The sequence below is a fragment of the Elephantulus edwardii genome, unplaced genomic scaffold, assembly GCF_000299155.1.
Source record: "Elephantulus edwardii isolate Elephantulus edwardi_28Jun2011 unplaced genomic scaffold, EleEdw1.0 scaffold00065, whole genome shotgun sequence".
NCBI lineage: Eukaryota > Metazoa > Chordata > Mammalia > Macroscelidea > Macroscelididae > Elephantulus > Elephantulus edwardii.
This window is the reverse complement of record NW_006399815.1, coordinates 3,375,701-3,396,469: the sequence shown is the minus strand read 5'-3', so window position 1 is coordinate 3,396,469 and position 20,769 is coordinate 3,375,701. Positions and strand designations below refer to the sequence as shown.

General features: G+C 39.3%; 1 protein-coding gene across 2 annotated transcripts; it reads right to left on the bottom strand.

The window, feature by feature from the left end:
- Positions 1 to 267: 267 nt before the first annotated feature.
- Positions 268 to 10,864, bottom strand: SLC38A2 (solute carrier family 38, member 2). 2 transcript variants are annotated; one of them, XM_006888173.1, is made up of 15 exons: positions 10,749 to 10,864; positions 10,346 to 10,427; positions 10,086 to 10,201; positions 7,459 to 7,532; positions 7,267 to 7,359; positions 7,058 to 7,139; positions 5,526 to 5,608; positions 5,013 to 5,071; positions 4,745 to 4,909; positions 4,280 to 4,359; positions 4,082 to 4,182; positions 3,423 to 3,547; positions 2,811 to 2,955; positions 1,419 to 1,516; positions 268 to 366 (listed from the first exon to the last, which is right to left on the bottom strand). In XM_006888173.1, the coding sequence occupies exons 1-15, from the start codon at positions 10,862 to 10,864 to the stop codon at positions 268 to 270; spliced, it is 1,518 nt and encodes a 505-aa protein (XP_006888235.1). The 2 variants fall into 2 exon arrangements, with proteins under 2 accessions (XP_006888235.1, XP_006888236.1); XM_006888174.1 differs by lacking the exons at positions 10,086 to 10,201; positions 10,749 to 10,864 and having other exon boundaries at positions 10,346 to 10,359.
- Between the last annotated feature and the right edge of the window lie 9,905 nt (positions 10,865 to 20,769).

The window sequence follows — 20,769 nt, the reverse complement described above, 5'->3', positions numbered from 1 at the left end:
GTGGCTTCATAAAAGTTAAGAGTTTGTCCATTCTCTGGAATGGAATAAAATTGTCACTTCCTTTCACTTGAGACTCATGGTTTTGCTGTTAACATCCGCTTCTTTCGTACAGAATAGTTTCTTAAAAGAGTTCACAGATTCTGTACTGAGAAGAATCAGCGAGGAATCTTTACATCAAAAGGAAGTGAAACTGAAAACATTAGGTGAAATTTCATAGTTAAGTTGAGTTGACTCAACACTGGCATCAAATGGTTTGAGTGGTGCCAGTTAATGGCCACCTCCAGGGGCATTGTGCACCCAATCCAAAACAATCAAGGCCATGCTTCCGGTCATCACCACTATACCGCTCAGCAGGAAGAACAAAGCCTGCATAAACAAAGACACAAAAGTCAACCATCAAGCAAACAGCAAAACATGTACTAAACATCTTCTACTCACACTTTTAAAAATGAATCTCATTAATTATTTAAATTATATACATATATTCTCCTATATGGAGCTCTGATGGCTTAAGAGTTAAGGAACTACACTGCCAACTAAAATCTATGGTTTGAACCCACCTGTTGCTCCGTGAGAAAAAGATAGGCAATCTCCTCTGTATGATACACTGTCCCTGAAAACCTGCTGAAGGGTTTCAACTTGACAGTACATACATAACAACTACCTACAGACTTGCTTAAGATTTTTGTCAACAGAAAAGGTAATTTACTATTTTTTATAGGTACTGGGCTTTTTATTATTGTTGCATTTTTTTAAAGCAAAAATTAAAGACACAAAACACATCTAAACTATCCTAAGATATAGGCAGAGTCAAAGAGACACAAGTAAACTTACACCCTTCACTACTGCCATTACACAATTTGAACAACTGTTGGTTTATAAATAATTCTATTAATCAGACCAGAAAGCAGTGAATAATGAAGACTTAAAAAAAAATTAATAAAAATCAGTGCTTCTTGTAAAATATCTCCACTATAATTTTGGTTACTAGAATTACATCATTTATGGTTAGCCTATTACAATCTTTGTAATTAGTTCTTGTTATAATTTAGATCATATACAAGGCTCTGCTATTCTGCAAAGATGGAGAAAAGTCTGTCTCATTTAACTCAACATACCATTATTCCTCTTCATCCTAACTAACATGCTCAACACTCAGTAAAGTGCCTGAAATCTCGTAGGAAGTCAGTAAGAAACACTAGTTAAACATACGTTCAAAGCTAGAACACTGTCTTAAATTCTTCATCCTTCTAAAATACGATAATCAATGTATTAGGTGGCAGACTAACTTAAACCTTCCCTCACCCAATCCTTCATCTGTGAAGTGCACTACTGAATACTTGCTAGAAACTTAATGGAAACTATGGCAAACGGGGCTATAAGACAAAAATAAAAATTAGTTGAGGAATTTTACTCACCCCAATCTTTTGTATAGATTTCATAGACTCTTTCTTCACTAACTTGATATAGAAGGCAGATGGAAGAATAAAAATCAACATAGCAGCTGCAGATGCACCTGTAAAAAAAACAAAAACAAGTGTCATTTTCTTTAGAATCCAATGAATGACTTGCCATTTATTAAACCTGAAAATATCCCTGACATTTTTGAGGGAAAAAGTAGCACTGAATGTGGATGCAAAGATCACAGTAGAAACAGAACAAAAATAAGTGAGCATCTATGGTTAGGTCTATGTATATTGGTATATGGGCAGGATCAGGTATGTACACAGATGAGAGAAGATTAAAGCTATCCATACCAAATCCACTTCTACTGAACGCATTCTAACTCAGTGACTCTACAGGACCCTACACAAGAACTGTAAATCTTTATAGAAGCAAATCTCCTTCACCTTTTTTCATTCAGAGTGGCTGGTAAATCTGAACCACTGAACTTTAGGTTAGCAACCCCAATGGGCCACGAGGGTTCCTAGGAACATGTAAATGTGTAGGTGCAGACACATACTCATTGAGGCAACAAATACAAATCTCCTCAGACATAATCAAACAACTCTAAGATTGATTTTCTGGGTTTAAAAATTCAGCCAGCCTAAGAGGTTGACAAAAATCAGAATCTGCACCCGAATGAAAGAAAGAGCATCTGGAGTGCTCCAAGTTTCCGTGTGGTCATTTAAGATCTAAGTGTGGGTCTCTCTACTCACTAGAAGCAAAACAGTAAGCTGGTAACCAAAAACTCAGGAGAAACAGGTCTACATAATAAGCCACCACTTCATTTACCCAGAGAGCAGAAGAACTAGATGGTGTCATTACAATTTATGATAGATTTGACTAGGGTCATCAAAGATGGACCCAAAAAGAACATAAGAAAAGTACGGGAATGAACTTAAATTCTTATTTTAAAAAAGAAAAGCAAAGTAAAACTGTAACAGTTAGTTCCAGGCATCCCACGACACTTTAAACCCTCTGAGACCTAATTTTAGTCAAACTGTAAATTATCAACAAATAAAGGCTATTAAAAATACAATCAGTGCTATACTTGAAAATATCAATATAACATCAAAAGGTCAATACCTACTTCAACATAAAGATGAGGAAGAGGCAGGGAAACTTGAGTACTAGCAGCAGAGTAAGTCACACAATTAAAGAAAATATTGTCACATACATTTAACTAATGCCACTGACCAATCTATACAGAAATTGGCAAAAGAGAGCATAACATGCTGGGTTAAAAAACAAAAAACCAAACAAAAACCCAAGTAGTTTTAAAACACAACAAAACAAAAAAACCCCATAAACCAAGAAACACAAACTCCCAGTTATTTGAAAAACTTCTGATACTTCCTAACACTTACCAATGAAACCAAAGATATCCCTAATAGTTGGTACAAAGATGACAAGCAAATTTGTAAACGCCAGCACAGACACTGTGATGAAACTATGACGCCACCAGCTGAAATCTTTTCCCGCACACAACAACTGAGTTACGGAACTCCGGATCTACAAGAAAAAGAGGGTATCCAGCTTCAATGAATGAAAAAAAAAAAAAATCCCACATGAACTACATCTAAAACAGAAGCTCTTTCTTCAGAATGTCAGAACAGTCTCTATTTTTAACTACAGAAAAGATACCCCAAAATGCTTTCAAAATCCACAACTGAGGATGAAAGTGGACTCTTTTTTTTCCTTTTATTTTATTCTTTTTGTGTGCGTGTACCATCAAATCAGATCTGACTGGTACAGGAGGAGATTGCCCCTCTTTCCTTGGCAGAGTATCTGGTGGATTCGAACCGTGCACCTCTGGGATTGTAGTTGCAGCTTCTTGCCACTAGGCCACCAGAGCTCCCCTGAAAGTGGACTCTTTTAAAATAACTATCTTGGTATTTTTTGTTCTTCACCCCGAAAAAGGAAGTCAACCATTATTAACAAGCTTAAAGCTCAGCCCTACCCTACTTAAGGCTACTTACCGGGAAAATAACCACTGGTACTGTCAGTGTGACAGCCACCAACACAGCCAAACGGACAATGAGAAGAAGAATATCAGCTCCCATGATAGTCGAGTAGGTATGGAGCAATTCTGCCTCAACATGTTCTATGAAGAAAACAAAATAAGCTTCAAGTGTGCCATTTCCTCTGGTGACTAAGTAGCAAATCTAACTTTACAGCAGATTTGTCTCAAAGTTATTAGCTACTTAAAAAATAACTATAAACTAAGAAGCTAATAAGATTAAATTGGAATTATAGTTAATGCAATTAAAATAACACTGGAAAAAAGTTTTTTTAAAATATTGAGTAGCGATTTAGCCCCATGAACTCCACTAAAAACAGCAGGTAAATAATGAAATCCTTTCATTCAATTAGTTTATGTGTGCTGTATAATTCTTGAAGGTGATGACAGAATGAACTTAAGTGACAAGAATGTTATACAAAAATGACTAATGGTAATGGTTTATCTTTAAATGGATTTAAAAAATTACTGATTATCTATAGGAAATTCTTAAGTTCTATATTCAATTTCTCATTACAAATGGGAAACATACTCAAACAGATCAAGATTTTTCTAAGTGTGAAATTGGAAAAAAAAAGCAATTCCATTCTAATAACTGGTAAACTAGACATTATTTACCATAAAATGTCAGGTATCCAAAGAGGGCAGCAAGTAGGTACATGAGAAACATGGCAAAAAAGGAAATCTTGGAGACATTCATCATTCTTCTACGGCTACGACTATGAAAATTCAAAGGAAGATGCAAATGTTTCAGTTATAATCTTAAATACATTTCCAATTTTTACCAATAAATTTATGTAGAAATAGATTACTCACTCTTTTAGCTCTTCGTAAATGGGAAGAATAGCAGGATGGCAGACAAATGAAAAGGTCAAAATTGGCACGGCATAGACAGTCTGAAAAACAGGTAAAAATTTACTTACCATTATGTACCACACACCACACTGTCATAGTCCAACAGCTTGCATTTTATATTCATTAACCTTTGAATTAAATGTCAAATAACTTTTCCTTCTATAATTACTTTCTACTCTTCTTAATCTAGCCAAGTGTGATCAGTATTTTAACTTCCAAAATGTCAGAACACCATGATTTCATTACTCAACTTGTCTTCAGAAATAAACTAAAACATTCTTCCTCACCCTAAGTAACTAGCTAATGGTGTATTTTCTAATATCTAGCCAATTCCCCCCTTTAATCTGGAAGTAACTTTTAAATTTTAGTGGATAATTTTTCTACCTAACAACTGCTTTTGAGAAAATGAAGACTAAATTTAGCTACCTGTGAGTTGAAGATAAAGTAACGTGGTGTGCAAGAATTTTCAGTTATGTTAAGTGTCACATCAGGTGCAAAAGGGGTCGTCTGTGTTACGGTGCTGTTCATTGTTTCATTAATTAGCAAAGCAAGTTCCATAGGGCAAGGAATCTGAAATTTCTTGCAAATCACCTGAAAATACAGTTTTTCATATTTTGTTAAACTGAGTATATAAGAGGGCTTAAGAAAAGTTTTATCTAAAAACTTAAGAGCTTTAAAAAATAACTATACCTACCACAATCAGAAAGAACATCATACACAACAAGGAAAGGCCACTGGTATATCCCAAATACCCTAAAAAGGAGAAAAACACATCAGTTTAATGAAAATAGTTCAAGGAAAAAATTATTTTCTCTGCTAATTAAGACATTGCTGCTTCCTTTTTAGGCATAGAAATTGCTAATTCAGAGATAATTACAGGATCTTTGTTCAAAATAAAGATGAAAACTAACATTTCTTCTATTATTATTTACAAAGAAAGATACAGCAAACATCAATAAAAATACGATTTTGCAAAAATTGCAGGCACCACATGCTACAACCACCACATGCTACAACCCTGGAAGGCAAGTTTACAAAGGCCCTTTAAAAAAGTTCTTTAATTCCTATTAATAAAAATGTCAACTAATTGCTATGAAAACCCACAGGAATATTAGCAAGGAGTTGGTTCTGAATCAATGGCAATGAAACTGAGATTTTTGACCTCATAATAAGTGTTATTTCAATTCTCTGCAGGTTTTTTGCTCACCTAAATTTCTCAGCAGTGACAAAGGAAGAATGAGCACCAACGACACCAGCAGAACCAAATAGTCACCATTCAGGTACCACAATCTGAATGACAATAAAAGAATTTTTTTTTAAAAAAAACCTAGTCACAAATATCCTTAGCAATGATAAATATATCTTTTGAAAACAGAAAAATAGCTTCTGTATAACAAGCTATAACAGAAAATTAAGTTGGACCGCTAACAGGACTCATTTTATAGAAATGCTATAAAGTAACCATTAGACAGTAAGAACAAAAAATTCAGGTTTAGAGAAAATAACACTTTTTCAAGAAGCTTATAAACAAGAACAAATTTCTCAAGTTTGTGAGCTATAAAAAAAGTCACTCAGGTTGAAACAGTCTAACTTTTGTCTCCCTCTTTGCTCTGGGAAGGACGCCAGCTGATTCGTAACATAAAATGCCTCTGAAAGGCTTGAAATGGAGGGACAAAGCAGCATTGTTATGCTGGTAATCTTATCTTTAAGCATTTATAGAAAAAATATACACCAACTTTGTCATAGATTTAGTTTGCAGTTTCTAAAGCCAGAAATGATGAAATTCTAAAACAAGGACTTTCCCTCTCCCTTCAGACATTTAGCAAATATACATTTAAACTTTTCAGGGAGGAGACAGTTTCATATTTAGGAAGAAATAAATGCATAGACAAAATTCAAAACCCCAAACCTGGGCTTAATCCAGGTTACCAAGGTAAAGAGTTATGTTCTGATACCTTGATTCACCTAGTCTTCAAAAATGGTCAAAAAGATCCCTTCTCAACTTACTATTATCTATGCCCCTTAAGAGAAATAGTAATAAAGTCTCTTCCTTCTTAGGCAATCATTAACGTCATTTTAAAAACAAAACACAACTAAAAATCCCATTATTTTAAAATTCTGTCTGTAAATCCATTTCACTTACTTCATAATAAGGATTGTAGAAATAATATTTAAAGACTAGATGATCAAATTAAGTCTCTAAAGCGACAGCAGAAAAAAAAAAACACCTTTGTTTCGAGGTTATAAACCGCACTTAAATTTGGAAGCAAAATTATTCCTCTCCATGTTTACACTTTTGATAAAAACATGTTAGTCCACTAAGGTAAGTAATTTTTCTAGAAAGGTAAGATTTCTAAGAGCATGACCCCCATTTTCTGTTAAGTCTGTATAGAAAATAGATGGGCTTTTAAAAGACAGAAATTGACTACAGAATTTAATCATTCAGTCCTAACTTAGGTTAGTGTATGTACTCCATGGTAATAATTTCCAAGGGAACACAAGCATAAAAAGATGGTAAATTAGTATAGAGATTATAAAATTATAAAAATAGCTACTATCTTTGGGGTGGTTTTTTCCCCCTCAAAAATTCAAATCCACGTATGGAGGATTTCTTGGTAGATATCAAAAGGAACATTTATGAATAATTTTATTGATGATTTGTTTGATATTCAACTTCATAAAATGTATCTAACAAGTTTAGACTATAATTGTTTATGAAGAACCTTACTTAGCACCTACCCAGTTTTATCTTCAATGTTCATTAATGCCTGGATCACCAAAGGTAACTCATATTTCACTATGAAGAGGTAGCTTGACATAGCTGGAGAAAAACAAAATTATACCATTTACAAGTGCTAAGTGTGGCATGTAACACTAAAACTGATGTGTCACAACTCTGTGCTACACAATGAACATAAAGTCACCCAAATTTTTTTGAAAATTCTTACCTCCAATGTTCTGCATTGTAATTGATCCAGAGGCAGCAAGCTTTCCAACCATTCCAAATGCCTTATGTCCCAACTGTTCATACAATAAAGACCCTGTAATTGGAAGAACCAAAACCAAGAAAATTATAAGAGGGAGAAAGTCATGACAGGTATGCTTAACAGTTATTAAGAAAGTCAACATTACTACCCTACCTCCTTCATTGGCAGTCTTCAAAAGAAGATGAACAGAATACAGGGAAAATATGGACACAAATGTCAAGAGAATTCTAATGAAAGAAAGAAAAAAGGGCACATGGTTACAAATAAGCATGGCAAGATTTCAAAGAGAATTCTTTTTGGTGTCTAGTTAAACATTAATTGCATTAAAAGCTATCAAGAACTGGTGTTCACTCTTCAACTATACAAACTGGATTGCTAATTTCTGTGTGCCGAAAACCCACATCATGCCTCAGACAATTCCATGGTATTTCTGAGGGCAGGAGTTTCCACACTGAGTCAAGGGTACTAGGACACATTGGATGGCTCAATTTTCCAATGGCAGAATTGTAAGATTTATTTTATTTATGGTACCATAATAAATAGCTGTATGTTTGCCTTCATCTGTAAAATGGTTAATACAGGTCGCCAAACCCATCCTAGAAGGTACTTGTTAAGTTTAATTGACAGGTACAGGCAAGATCTTTAAACCACATAAGGAGAACAAATGGAAGATAAAAATATCCTAACACTTTAAACATTAGGCATAACAAGTTTTATAAACAAATGAGTACAAAAATGAGTACGTGACTACTGTGAGGAGGTGTAACACTGCAACCAGCAGTGTGGAATTCAATTCCAGCATTGCACAAAGTTAACAAGGCCAGTCAGTGCTAGAACATGGCACAGCAAGCTACTGGCTTGACGGACTGGCAACTCCCTAAAGTTCTCTATTTGGCTTAGAGACTGACAGGACAGCAGAGACACTAAAGGGACTTTAATGCCCCTTGTTTTCCTTTTAGGATAGGGATTCCTACTTCAGTTTCACTTTCCTTCCTCTGGGCAAGTAAAGAATATAAAAAAGCGTCTCTTCCATCCCCAAATGAGCAAACATAATCAGGGAAATGCATAGAAAATTACAAAAAGCAGTTACACACTTCTTGACACTATATGGGCAAAAAGACCCACAAAAAAATCTTGTACCTATTCATGAAATACAGTAGGTAGCACTGCTGCTATGTAAATTGCTAAGCTTTAAAAACTTATAGTCAGAGGTAGAAAATGGCATTGCCACTGACCTCACCTGTAAATAAGTTACGGGTTTAAAATAAAAAATTTTAAAAATCTGCTGACAAATTAAGTACATCCATCTTACACAGAAATATGGAGGATAAATAAGACAGTATAATCACAAAGAAGGATTCCACTTGATAAGGTCAAAGTGACAAAGTTAAGCATAACACTTGTCTAGTGTAGACTACAGCAACCATGCAAGCCCTGACCTCTGGTATCCTTACATGTGTATACTGCATTACAGAATACCAAAGGAGAAAAACTCCTTAACATTCTAGATGTTACTGAGCCACTAAACCTACACATTATACAAGGCTGATATTCATAGCTTTGAAATAACATTAAAATATTTCAAAAGCACAAGTCCAATATATCACAATTTTGCTTTTGTTTATGAAATGAAGGCGCTATCTAGTGTAAATGCTGTGGTCCCAACCACAATGGCAACATTTTTCAAGTGCCTCTAGTTTATATACCAAGATCCAACAATACTATTCCAGTTACAAATGAAATTCTTTGCAACTTCAGGACCTTTGCTCTGTAAATTTCTCATCCTTGGTAAGAGGGCTCAAAAAGCCTCATGCTAATGAAGTCAGACAGAAAGAATCTGAGCTTTTAGTCAAAGCCAGGCTTAACCTCCATATGGAAACCTCACCACAAAGCAGTTTTGCAAAGGTCTGCTTTTCTTTTCATGATCATTCTATTCTACTACAGAAAACAACTTGAGTAAAAGGCACCAGTTAACTAAACATAACTCACAAAGGGACAATTTCTTACCACCTTTTCCTCACCTGTACAATTTAGTCAAATGACCCTTAGTCAGAAGACTATAGAAACTTAGTTAAAAGCTATGATACAAACATTAAAGAAAATGCGTGCATAAATTTGCACATATTTTTGCTCAAGTGAAATTTTTTCCTTATATTTTCCAAAGGTCAGTGATTCCCAAAATGGTAATGAACTACTTTATAACTCAAAAATTCTATTGCAGGGATTCTGGAAAGTATAACTAACTCTAATTGGGCAAATAAGAAAAAAGAAAAGTTAAAACAGGCATTTATTAAACGGCTGCTAAGGTATATATGGCAATCACGCAGACCTAGAAGGAAAATCCATTTTATAAAACAAGTAAAAATAAAGAAAACAAAACACACACATGGTTGCTTTTCAGTGTTAAACAAACAAAAAATATATCATGACTCACTTTTCTTTAAACAACCGTGTTCCAGGATAGGTAAATACCACCATACCTTATATACTTAGAACTGGTTCTTTTCCTAACTACAAAATGGGCCACAGGTCCTTGGGGAGTCATTATCAATTAATCAAATTTATTTGGAGGCACCATGTTATCCTGGGTTTTTTCAATTTGTTTCTTGATACTGTGCACTTATTAAGTAGAATAGAGACTTGAATTTCTTGTATTTTTAAGCAACTTATTTTCAAGTCAATTATTTCAACTGTAAATCCAGTTTCAGGAGCCAAAAATATATGTTGTACCATCACATTAACTGCCTCGCATGGCAGACTCACTACTTACACATACTTACATAAAAAGAGCAATTCCAGTATTAGCCATGGCATAAGAAAGCCCAAGGATTCCACTGCCCACAATCGCATTGCTCAGATTAAATACTGACATTCCAAAGGAAGTAGTACCTGGATGCTACATAGAGGGAAAACGATAACCAAACATATAACAATAATTAAAAGGAGAAAACCAGCTTTGGGCAAGTTAGCTTTGAAATCTAAAGTACAACTATTCTTTTACTCCATAAAGTCACAGAAAAGCAAATAATTATTAACTTACAAAGTCTGTTTCATACTTCTTCTTCCCCAAATTTGATTCAAGTAAGAAGTTCTGGTTTTCAGGGTCTACATCTGTGTAATGGCTAGAAGAGAAGAAAATATTTAATTTTAAATTTTGCTGAAACATCCATTATTAGATTGTTCTAACAACAAACAGTCCACTTTCAGCTGTCATAACACCTGTACTTAAATGCAAACACATTAAGGAGCAGGTGGCTCTCACACAAAGATACGAACATTGCAAACAGCCAGATAATTCCATTCTCCCCCTAAATGCAGGAAACTAAATCAGCATAATCAGAGGTACGAAATCCATCCTTTACTATGCCTATCTACAAACAAGACATTTTTGTCTTTTATTTTTATTATTTTTTTTTTTAAAAAAAGCATACGACTTCTCTTACCTTTTCATAGCAGCTTGCTTGGTGGGGTAGGAGTAGTTGAAATCGCTGTTGGAACTGTAGCTGCTGCTGTCCTCATCTGGGGAAATGTTGAACCTTCCCATCTCGGCTTTCTTCATGCTGGGCAGAACGGGTGCGGCGCTCAGCGCTCGGTTCCTTTTGTCCTTGGCGGTGCACTGGCCCTCGAGGCTGCCTGCGAAGGTAGAGGCGGCGCATCAGGACTGCAGCGCCCGCTGGCCCGCCCAGCGCGGTCACGTGACGCCGCCGGGCGGCACAGCGCGGCTGATTCATCCCCGGCCAGGCGAGTGGAAAAGTACCAGCCGGGCGCGAGGGGCGGGGGCGCTGCGAGGGGCGGAAAAGTACAGACAGCGGAGCCGCCGAGAACAAAGATAATCCCACCGCAACGCTGCGCCCGCGGCCACTGGACGCCAGGTCCCCTCTCGGGCCATCTCTGGATTGCACACTGTGTGTTATCCCAAGTCCATGCGAAGCGGGGTGGGCTGGGGGGAGGGGGTGTCTCTCTGTTTGGCTTTTCCCTCCAGCTTCTCGGGTCGTGCACAGGCATGCACGGAACCCATCCCGCCGCAAGGCACACATTTCTTCCCTGAGCTTTCCTAGGTGTGCATGCAACCCACCTCCCCTTTTCTAGCATGTTTAACAACAATGTCTTGTGACCGGTCTTTCAACTCCTGGACTTCCAGATGGAGAAAAGCCTCTGCGGCGGGTAACATACTTCCAGATGGAAGAGGCAAGAGCTTTCAAGGGGGGCACAATGCCCGTTCCCCGGCTCCCATGGCACTGTCGGTTTGTTTACACGTGCACACGGTGTCCTCCAGGACACAGGTCCAGAGGCATCTGGCTGGCAAGCTCTTGCCCGGCCAGCCCCTCCTATGCTCGGAAAGGAAACTGATGCAATATTGATCGTAGATTGTCAAACGTTCCCGATCCGTCCTTCCCCAATTCTGGCTTCGGTTAATAACAAAAACCCAAGCCCATCTCCGCTGCTCTCAGATTCTAGGCTGCTTTAATATAATTTATTATTATTATTATTGCGAATGCAAATCAGTCACAAGATTTGCCGCAGAGAAGCCGTGGGGCAGAGAGTTCCCCTCCCCCTAACGGGAGGATGCGACTCCGCGCGGAGGGCACGCGGCCCCCGCCCTGCGCCCCCTCCCAGCCCTGGTGGGCGGCGACCTCCCAAATCGGGGGGTCAGGGCCAGAGGTGAGCTCCGCCAGGTGCCGACGTCCGCACCCGCATCCGCACCTGGAGGAAAGGCCTCCGCCGCCTTCCCGCGCGGCCCCTCCCGGGGCCCCTCCCCCAACACGTCCGGTCCCGCGCCCTTTACCGCGACGTTCCCAGCGCCCCTCAAACTCTTACCGAAGGTGGCCTCTGCTGCTAGGTCCCGGAAACCTCACAACAACGGCTTCAGTGGGGTTTTCTTTCAGTCAAATAAAAAAAAAGTAAAAAAATCTAAAAAATATTGGAAAAATAAAAAAAACCCACCTAACAACAGGGAGGAAAAATTATTTTCATTAAAGACGAAAATGGCAAGTTGCCGCCCGAATCGTCTGGCGCCCGCTGTGTCCAGAGAAAGGCAGGCGTGTGTGGAAACGCGTGGACCGGTCGCGAGCGGTAAAGCTATAAGAGAATGTGTCCGGGGCGGCGTCCTCTCGGCGTCTGAAACGGCTCAGCGAGCGGCGGGTTATAGGTGCGGCCGCGAGCCGACGCGTCAGGGGGCGGGGCCGGGCGGCCCGGGGGGCTGCTCTTTGTGTATCAACCACCTGGGCTCCGCCCCCGGCCCACCCGGCCCCAGGCCCCGCCTCTCCCCCGTCAGCGCCTCCCTCCGACGCCGAGGCGTCCAGCCCAACCCAGCCCAGCCCTACCCGCTGGCCCACGGCCCACCAGCGGAGCCCAACCCTGCTCGCTCCAGCTTCCTCTTCAGTCCAAGAAGACAGCCACCCACCCACCCCCAGCTGCTGCTCTCTGCCTGTCCATTTGAGCCCGGGTTGGTTCCCAGCACATGCATTTGTTTGGAAGAGCATTTTATTTCAAATTTCCGTTTGTCCGACTCACCAGCAGCCTTTGCTTTCTCCTTGAGGTTTTTTTGGGACACATCCCACCCACTCATTTCTTTCATGCATGTTATTTTCATGATTTATGTTGTAATTCCTCCCCCCCCCTTTTTTTTCCCTTGCAAACTTGAGGCAACGTTCTGGAGACTGGGTTCTGTTCTCGTTCGTTCTTAACCATCCAAACCTACTTTCACTCTTCGAAACTGCCATGATTAGGCTGCTTGGCAGCTCTGGGAGATCCTTTTGGTATGGGGGGTATGGGAGTACATCTCCTGATCCACACGCCAGATACCTTGAAAATGAGCCCAGGTTGGGAGGCTCATCCTCATGAGCGATTTATAAGTCCCTAGTGTCCCTTTCGTAGACACATTTCACTGATTCCACCCACTCGTCCAGTTTAATAGTTCTCTCCCTCCTTGCTTTCCTTTCCCTGTATTTACAAGCGCACTGCCTCCTTTAGAATGCTGGTGTGAGATACTTTCTCCCCTCCAGGGATGATGTGGTCTTGCTGAGCCAGGCATCTAGGGGGCTCCTTCGTTGTGAAATACTTCGTGCTGCCGGAAAGACTGGAGTTTCTGAAAACAAAGACTGCTTAAAAGAGAAAAGCGTGTTGAGTTAACGAATAAACAAACACAGTTGACCTACTGCTCTTTTCCTTTCGGGGACGTGGGAGAAGTTGGGCAGGGCATAGAGGAAAGGGTTGAGTGTGATCACAATTTTTGCTTTCAATAATTTTCCTGAGGAAATCTGTACAACTGTCTATTTCCGTCGCACGTGGGGCTGCCCGTGCCTTCTGCCTGCACCAGGGATAATTGTCAAGGGTGGAGCCGATTTCCCTTTACACTTATAAGGTCCCTACCCCAAACTTGCTCTCCTCAGACCAATTTCACCTAAACAATACTCTTTCCTGTCCCACACCCCTTCTCTCAAGTGTCCCTGACCTTAGGAAAACTAACTCTCCCTCCGCCTTAATCCCTACCTTCTCCGAACTCTTATTGCAAGACGTCTTTTCTGAAACTGCAGTGCAGGGTTTTTCAAACACTTGCTGTCTTGAACTCAGAACTGTTCAGATTTGTGGTGATGCCTCCCCCCGGGCTCCTAAAGATTTGTGAATTCTCCAAAGGCAGATTTGGAATTTAACACACACAGTTGAAGCTTAACAATTTATTTCCCTTCCACATACATTCCTTAGTAACATCAATCAACTCTTCTGCTCAGGAGAACAATTTGAGATTTGTATTAGAGGGTTAGAGAGGAGTCTGGGGAAACAGCTTTACATTGGATTTCAACTGATAAAAATCAAAAGAGCTTGAACTCCCTTTTCATCCAGGAAGAGACTCTTGTTGGTCTTTGGCAGCAGGAGGTGCAGACGGACGCCCTCAGGGGCTGGTGGCTCTGACTGGCAAATTGCATGCTCACAATTAGACCTCTTGTCTTTTGGTTTTTTAATGGTGTGTATTTAAATATATACTTAAGAGAAGCCCAAGACCTTTAGAATAGAAGGCAAACTGATGAAGAGGAGTGGCAAGATATGTAGTTTTTATTTCTGTAGAATCAGAACCTGAATAGTAAATGACAAAAAAAAGGGAGAACGTGAAATTTTCATTTTTCTATTTCTAGTAACCTTCTGTATGGATTGCATCTCAACATCAAGAAAACAAAGATACAACCAAGCTAATAGGCAGTATCATGCTAGGTGGAGAAAAGATTAAGGTTGTTAATGATTTCTGAATCAACATTCTTGGCATCAACAGTCTAAAGAGCAGTATACATCAGTCTAAAGACTAAGGTGCATCTAATCCAGGCCATTGTCTTTGCAATTGTTTGCTATGCATCTGATAGCTGGACAATGACTAAGGACGGCAGAAAAAAAAGAAATGGCTTTAAGTTGTGGTGATGGAGAAGAGTATTGAACATACCATGCACTGCCAAGAGAATAAACAAGTCTGTCTTGGAAAGGAGAGTGAAACCAGAGTCCTCCTTGGAGGCAAGGATTTTGAAACTGTCTTACATACTTTGGGGATATTGCCATGAGGAACCAGTCCTTGGAGAAAGACATCAAGCTTGGAAGGGTAGAGGATCAGCACAGGTGAGAAAGACTATTGAAATGGTGTCAGACGAGTCAGAGACCGTGAGATCGGCTTAGGATAGGACAAGGTTCAGAGGCATCATTTATAGAATTGTCAAGAGTTTTAGTCAACTTCACAACATATAACAACAGCTGCTAGTTTATGTTTTGAAGGGCCCAGCTCCGAGGCACATCTGATATACGTTAGGTTTTTACTTTTGTACTTTGGGCTAAAATGCTTAAAGCATAGTATTCACTTCTGCTAATGCCAATATATTGGTTGGTCAGAAATGCTACAATGTTGATTTCTAAGTTAATGCTCCCTCAGAGCAAAATTTCTCAAAGTGCAGAATGGGACCCAGTAGTGAATTGTGCCAATTCAGTGGATTGCTATCTTTTCCCTCACTTTTAAAAAACTGGTTGTGTACTGTGTAGTATAATGGCCTGTTTTATTGACTATGCAAAGGCATTTGATGGTGTGGTTCATAACAAATGATGGCTAACATTGAGTAGAATAGGAATCCCAGAATACCTAATTGTGCTCATAAGAAGCCTATACCTAGACAGAGAACCAATTGTCCAAACAGAACAAAGGAACACTGCATGCTTTAAAGTCCAGAAAAGTGTGAGTTAGGATTGCATCCTTTCTCTATACCTATTCAATCTGTATGCTGAGCAAATAATTGCAGAAGCTGGACTATGTGAAGGAGAATGTTGTATCAGGATAAGACTCCTTAACAATCTACAATGTGCAAATGACAGAAACTTGCCTACAGCAAGTGAAGAAGACTTAAAGCACTTACTGAAGAAGATCAAAGATTATAGTCTTCAATATGAATTCTTTCTCAACATCAGAAAAACAAAAATTCAGTATTCTATCCATGTGTTGTTGTTGTTAAGTGCCGTCAAGTCAAAGGCAACTCATAGTGACCCTATGAACGAAACTCCTCGACACTTGCATGTGTGAGACTTTCATCATTTCTTCAGCTATTTATGGAAGTGGATGCCACTCCTGCTTCCAAGCTTGTTTCAACCGGGGAGCGCCACCAAACACTGTCTACCATGGGTAACCGTTATCACCTTTGACACATCAGTGTCACAGTGTTCAGCTTCACAGTGACCACAAGTTACCTCTGTATGGCAAGTGGACATGCCAGGGCTATATGACCTAGAAGACTGTTTGAACAAGAAAAAAATGAAAAACAGGCCTTAGGGCTGTGGATTTGAATCACCCGCGTTTGGCTTAGTAGTATAGCTTTTGGTCCACTAGGCCAACTGGTCTCTCCCTGTGTTGTTAAGTGCCGTTCAGTCATAGGCGACTCATAGCGACCCTATGAACAAAAGTCCTCGACACTTGCATGCGTGACTTTCATCCTTTCTCCAGGTTCATAGGGTTTCCGGAAGCAAGCTAATTTTGGAAGTGGATACCACTCCTGCTTCCAAGATTCCAAGCTATCCATAAGCAACATTATAATAAATGAAGAAACGATTGATGTTGTCAATGATTTCATTTAATTGGATCCATAATCAACACTCAGCAGCAGCAGTCAAGAAATCATAAGATTAACAGGAAAAATATGCTGTTAAGGACCACTTCTAGAGAGAAAGACTATTAAAGACTAAGATACTCCTGATTCAAGACTTGGTATTTACAATTGCTTCATATGCATCTGAGAGCTGAACAATGAATGAGGAAGACTAAAGAACTGATGCTTTTGAATTATAGTGCTGGCAAAGAGTATAGAATAAATCATGACCTCCAAAGAACAAACAAAGCTGTCTTGAACAAGTATGCCCATGGTGTGGCAAAGAGGGATCAAACTTTGTCTCACATACTTTAAGTATGTTATCAGGAGGGCCAGTCTTTGGGAAGAGATACCCTGCTGAGAAAGGTAGAGGGGTCAGTGACACAATGACTGCAACAATTGGTTCAACTGTGGGGGATGGTACAGGATAGGGTAAGGTTCGGATCAGTTGTTTATAAAGTGGCTATGAGTCATAGTTGACTCAATGGCACCTAACAACAATAACAACAACAAATAGCTCAGCAGTTTAAGTCCAGGAGCATCACTTCAGGAGGAAGATGGAGGACAGCCTCCATGTGAATAAATGTACAGCCTTGGAAACATCATCTCATGGAGGTTTGCTATAACAAAACAGAAGCGACTAGATAGTAGTGGGGTTTAGTTGTTGTTAGTTGTCATCGCATCGAGTATGACTCATAGCAACCCTGTGAACAACTCATTTGAATTCTGTCCTAGCCTGTGCCATTCTCATAATTTCTGACATACATACTTGACCATACTTCTGCAGTACCTGTGTCAATCTATCTCACTGAGGGTCTTCTCTCTTTCACTGAACTTTGTAAACAAATAGCCTCTTCTAACAACATACCCAAAGGAAACATTTTTGCCTCCAAGGACCAGTCTGGCTGCACTTTCTTCCAGACATATTTGTTTGTTCTTTTGGCAATCCATGGGGTAGTCAGTGCTCTTCTCCAACACCACAGCTCAAAGGCATCAATTCTTCTTAAGAATTCTAAGTCATCCTTTGTTAACTTGCTGTATGTGCCATGTTGCAATAGATCCACAGCTAACCCTCCAGTGGGTTTTCAAAGACAGTAAATTGCACTGGAGGAGGCTGTCCATCTTTTTCCTGCCAGTTTACTAGCAAATTAACTGGAACAGAATAATTTTTTAAAAAACCTAAAACTCAAACTCATTGCAAATTGGAACCAGTTCATAGCTGATCCTTCAGCAGGTTTTTGGAGGATGTAAATAAAAAGAGAGGAGCTTGCCTATCTGTCTCCCGCAGAGCAGCTGATGGATTTGAACCGCCGGAAAGGCTCTGCCTTTGAGTTAGCAGCACAACCCCCTGTGTATGCCACCAGAGCTCCAGAAAAGAACAGAGTTTTATAAAAATTAGTGTTACATATATAAGTACTAATCTGCTCATTTTCATTTTAGTTTTTGGTATAAATATCTGGATTCTACGGTCAAATGTATTTCTTACTGCAGTTTAGGATCAAATAATTTTGAAACCTGCTGGAAGCAAATCTTATTCTATCCCAAGACAGGAAAATAATCATACGTTTCAGTTGTCTACTTTGAATATTTAAGAATGCATTGTCAAAATAGGTTTTTAAAAATTTTTATAAAAGGTAGATAGTTATCTTTTGTAGCATTATGTGATCATTATCACCTTATTAAAATAGAGTTTTGTTCGTGGGATCTGTAACTAGTTCACTGTTATGACTTCCTGTTAAACTATGGGTTTATGTTCCTCAAGTTTGTTGTTATTGTTGTTGTTAAGTGCCTTCCAGTCGTAGACGACTCATAGCGACCCTATGAACAAAAGACCTGAACACTTGTATAACTTTCATTGTTTCTCCAAGTTCATAGAGTTTACCTATCCCCAAACATCAAACAAGCTTATAAAGTGGCCAATAAATATAAGGAGGTACTTGCTCCTTAGAATAGGCAACTAAGTAAGGTCAAAAGAATAGCATTTGCCCAGAGAAAAAAGCCCTGAAGGCAGGAAAGGGTAATGTAGGAAAATTAATGGAAATGAGAATTTCAGGGGAAAAGTGTGCAAAATGTGACTAAACTCTGAATATTGTAAACTTTCACTCAAATCACTTAGGAAGACCCTCAATGAGACAGATTGATACAGTGTCATTGAGGATTTTCCTCTGTGTTGTTAAGGGTCATTGAGCCCATTGCCTCAAGTGTGTCCAGGATGATAATAGTGTAGGATAGAACAGGGTTCAATCTATTGTTCATAGATTGCCATGAGTCATACTTGACACAACAGCCCTTAATAACAACAACAAGCTTACATATTAAATTGCTTTTCTTTACTCTCTGTTTCCAATTGAATAAAGTTCTTTGATTACTATTCACTGCTTTCTTTGATCTGGCTCCAGTCTACCTTTCCAACCTTATTTTCCTTTATTCTTTTCATCTCAGTGACTGTTATCTGCCTGTTATTTGTGCTCATATGCAATCCCCTCCTCTTGACTGTAGGACTTGCTACAAGATCAAGTGACTTGCTTCTAACAAACATGATAATTATGACTCTCAGTCAGCTCTCCACAAAGAGTTTCTGGGTCCTGTGCCATTCTCACGATCATAGGAGTGTTTGAGCCTGCTGGTGCTAAAGAACACCATCTAACCAAAGTGATAGTTTGTGACGAAGAGAGAGAGAGAGAGAGAGAGAATAAAGAATCCACTTACATCTTGTACAATAAAGCTCCTTTTTATTCTCTTTTCTCCACCTCATTTTCTTTGAGGAAAATCAGCTGCCATTTTATGAACAGTCCCATAGAGAGATCCACATGGCAAGATACTGATGTCTCTCTGGCAAAAGCTAATGAGAACCCAAGGCTTGAAAGTACACCTTGCCCAGTTAAACTTTAAGATGACCACAGACCCATCTTATTATTCCTTAGCCAGGGGTTCCAGTTAAGCCCAGCCCAGACCTCTGACCCACAGAAATAATGTGATAAAAATTTTGTTGCTTTAAGCAACTATGATTTTATGTAGTTTACTCTGAAATAACTAATACATTGCCTTTCATATACTATATGTCATTGCCAAAATGTACTGCTCAGCATTCTTAATCTAAACTAGCCTCTCACTGCTTAGAATATTCTCTCTACCTCACTTTTCCTGCCATGACTATTTATCTAACATCTATATTTTCTTTGGATTAGACCTCAACATAAAGAAAATAAAAATCCCCACAATTAGGCCAATAAATAACATCATAATAAACAAAGATTGAAATGGTGTAGATTTCACTTTACTTGGATCAACAATCAACACCAAAAAAAAAAAAAGCTTTCTATTGTTGTGTCGTTAAGTCTAAGTCGTAACCAAGTCATCACTGACCTTCCAGTGGGCTTTCAAGGTTGTGAATTGTACAGGAGTTTGATTGTCCACGTTTTTCTTGAGGAGCAGCTGGTGGATTCAAACTACATATCTTTAAATAGACAGCACAACTTCTTGATCCACTTGGCCACCAGAGAAGCAGTCAGGAAATGAAATGATTTAGTCATCACCATGTGCAAGGGTATATCTGCCAGAAAGGACTTACTTTAAAGTTCTGAAGAGCAAGGATTTAATTTAGAGGACTAAGGTGTGCCAGACCCAAGTCATCATCCTTTCAATTGCCTCATATGCATGTTATTCAGATGGTTTGAATTCAAAAGATGCTGTACAGTGCTCGCTTCGGCAGCACATATACTAAAATTGGAACGATACAGAGAAGATTAGCATGGCCCCTGCGCAAGGATGACACGCAAATTCGTGAAGCGTTCCATATTTTCGACCCTGAAATGAACCAGTCTCTAACGAAGGCTGACTCCTAACTCCTTTCACCTACAAATTTCGTCTTTGGATACAAACCTAAGTGGATAGTCCTTGCCGAGGGACTGTTTCAAAAGAGGCAGGGAGAAGAAGAGAAAAGGGAAAAAAAAAAAAAAAAAGATGCTGTACAGAACACAGATGCTCAGTGTCTTCCCAGAAAGATTCACAGCATTAGAAACCTAACAGAGGGGTCACTATGAGTCAGAACCAACTCCACAGGAGTGAGTTTTTTGGTTTCGGTCATATGCATGCGAAACTCAGACAATGAATAATTAAAAAGAAAGACCAAAGAAGAATTGATGCCTTTGATTTGGGTTAGTGGGGAATACTGAATATACTATGGACCACCAAAAAGAGCAAACAAATATATCTTGGAAGCAAGAATGGTGAGACTTTGCCTCACATACTGGGGCATGACACTGGGGAAAGAAATCATGCTTGATAAAATCATATCAGTAGCTTTGCAGACGCCGTCGCCTCAGCAGTATAGTTGTTTGTTACGCTTACCCCAGCC

What these genes read in the sequence shown, in the direction of transcription:
- SLC38A2 (XM_006888173.1), bottom strand. Translation starts at nt 10,864, where the DNA reads ATGAAGAAAGCCGAGATGGGAAGGTTCAACATTTCCCCAGATGAGGAC. An exon ending in AGAAGTATGAAACAGACTTT is followed by an intron (nt 10,202 to 10,345) that starts GTAAGTTAATAA and finishes CCCTCTATGTAG; the next exon opens with CATCCAGGTACTACTTCCTT. An exon ending in AACATTGAAGATAAAACTGG is followed by an intron (nt 5,609 to 7,057) that starts GTAGGTGCTAAG and finishes ATTGTCATTCAG; the next exon opens with ATTGTGGTACCTGAATGGTG.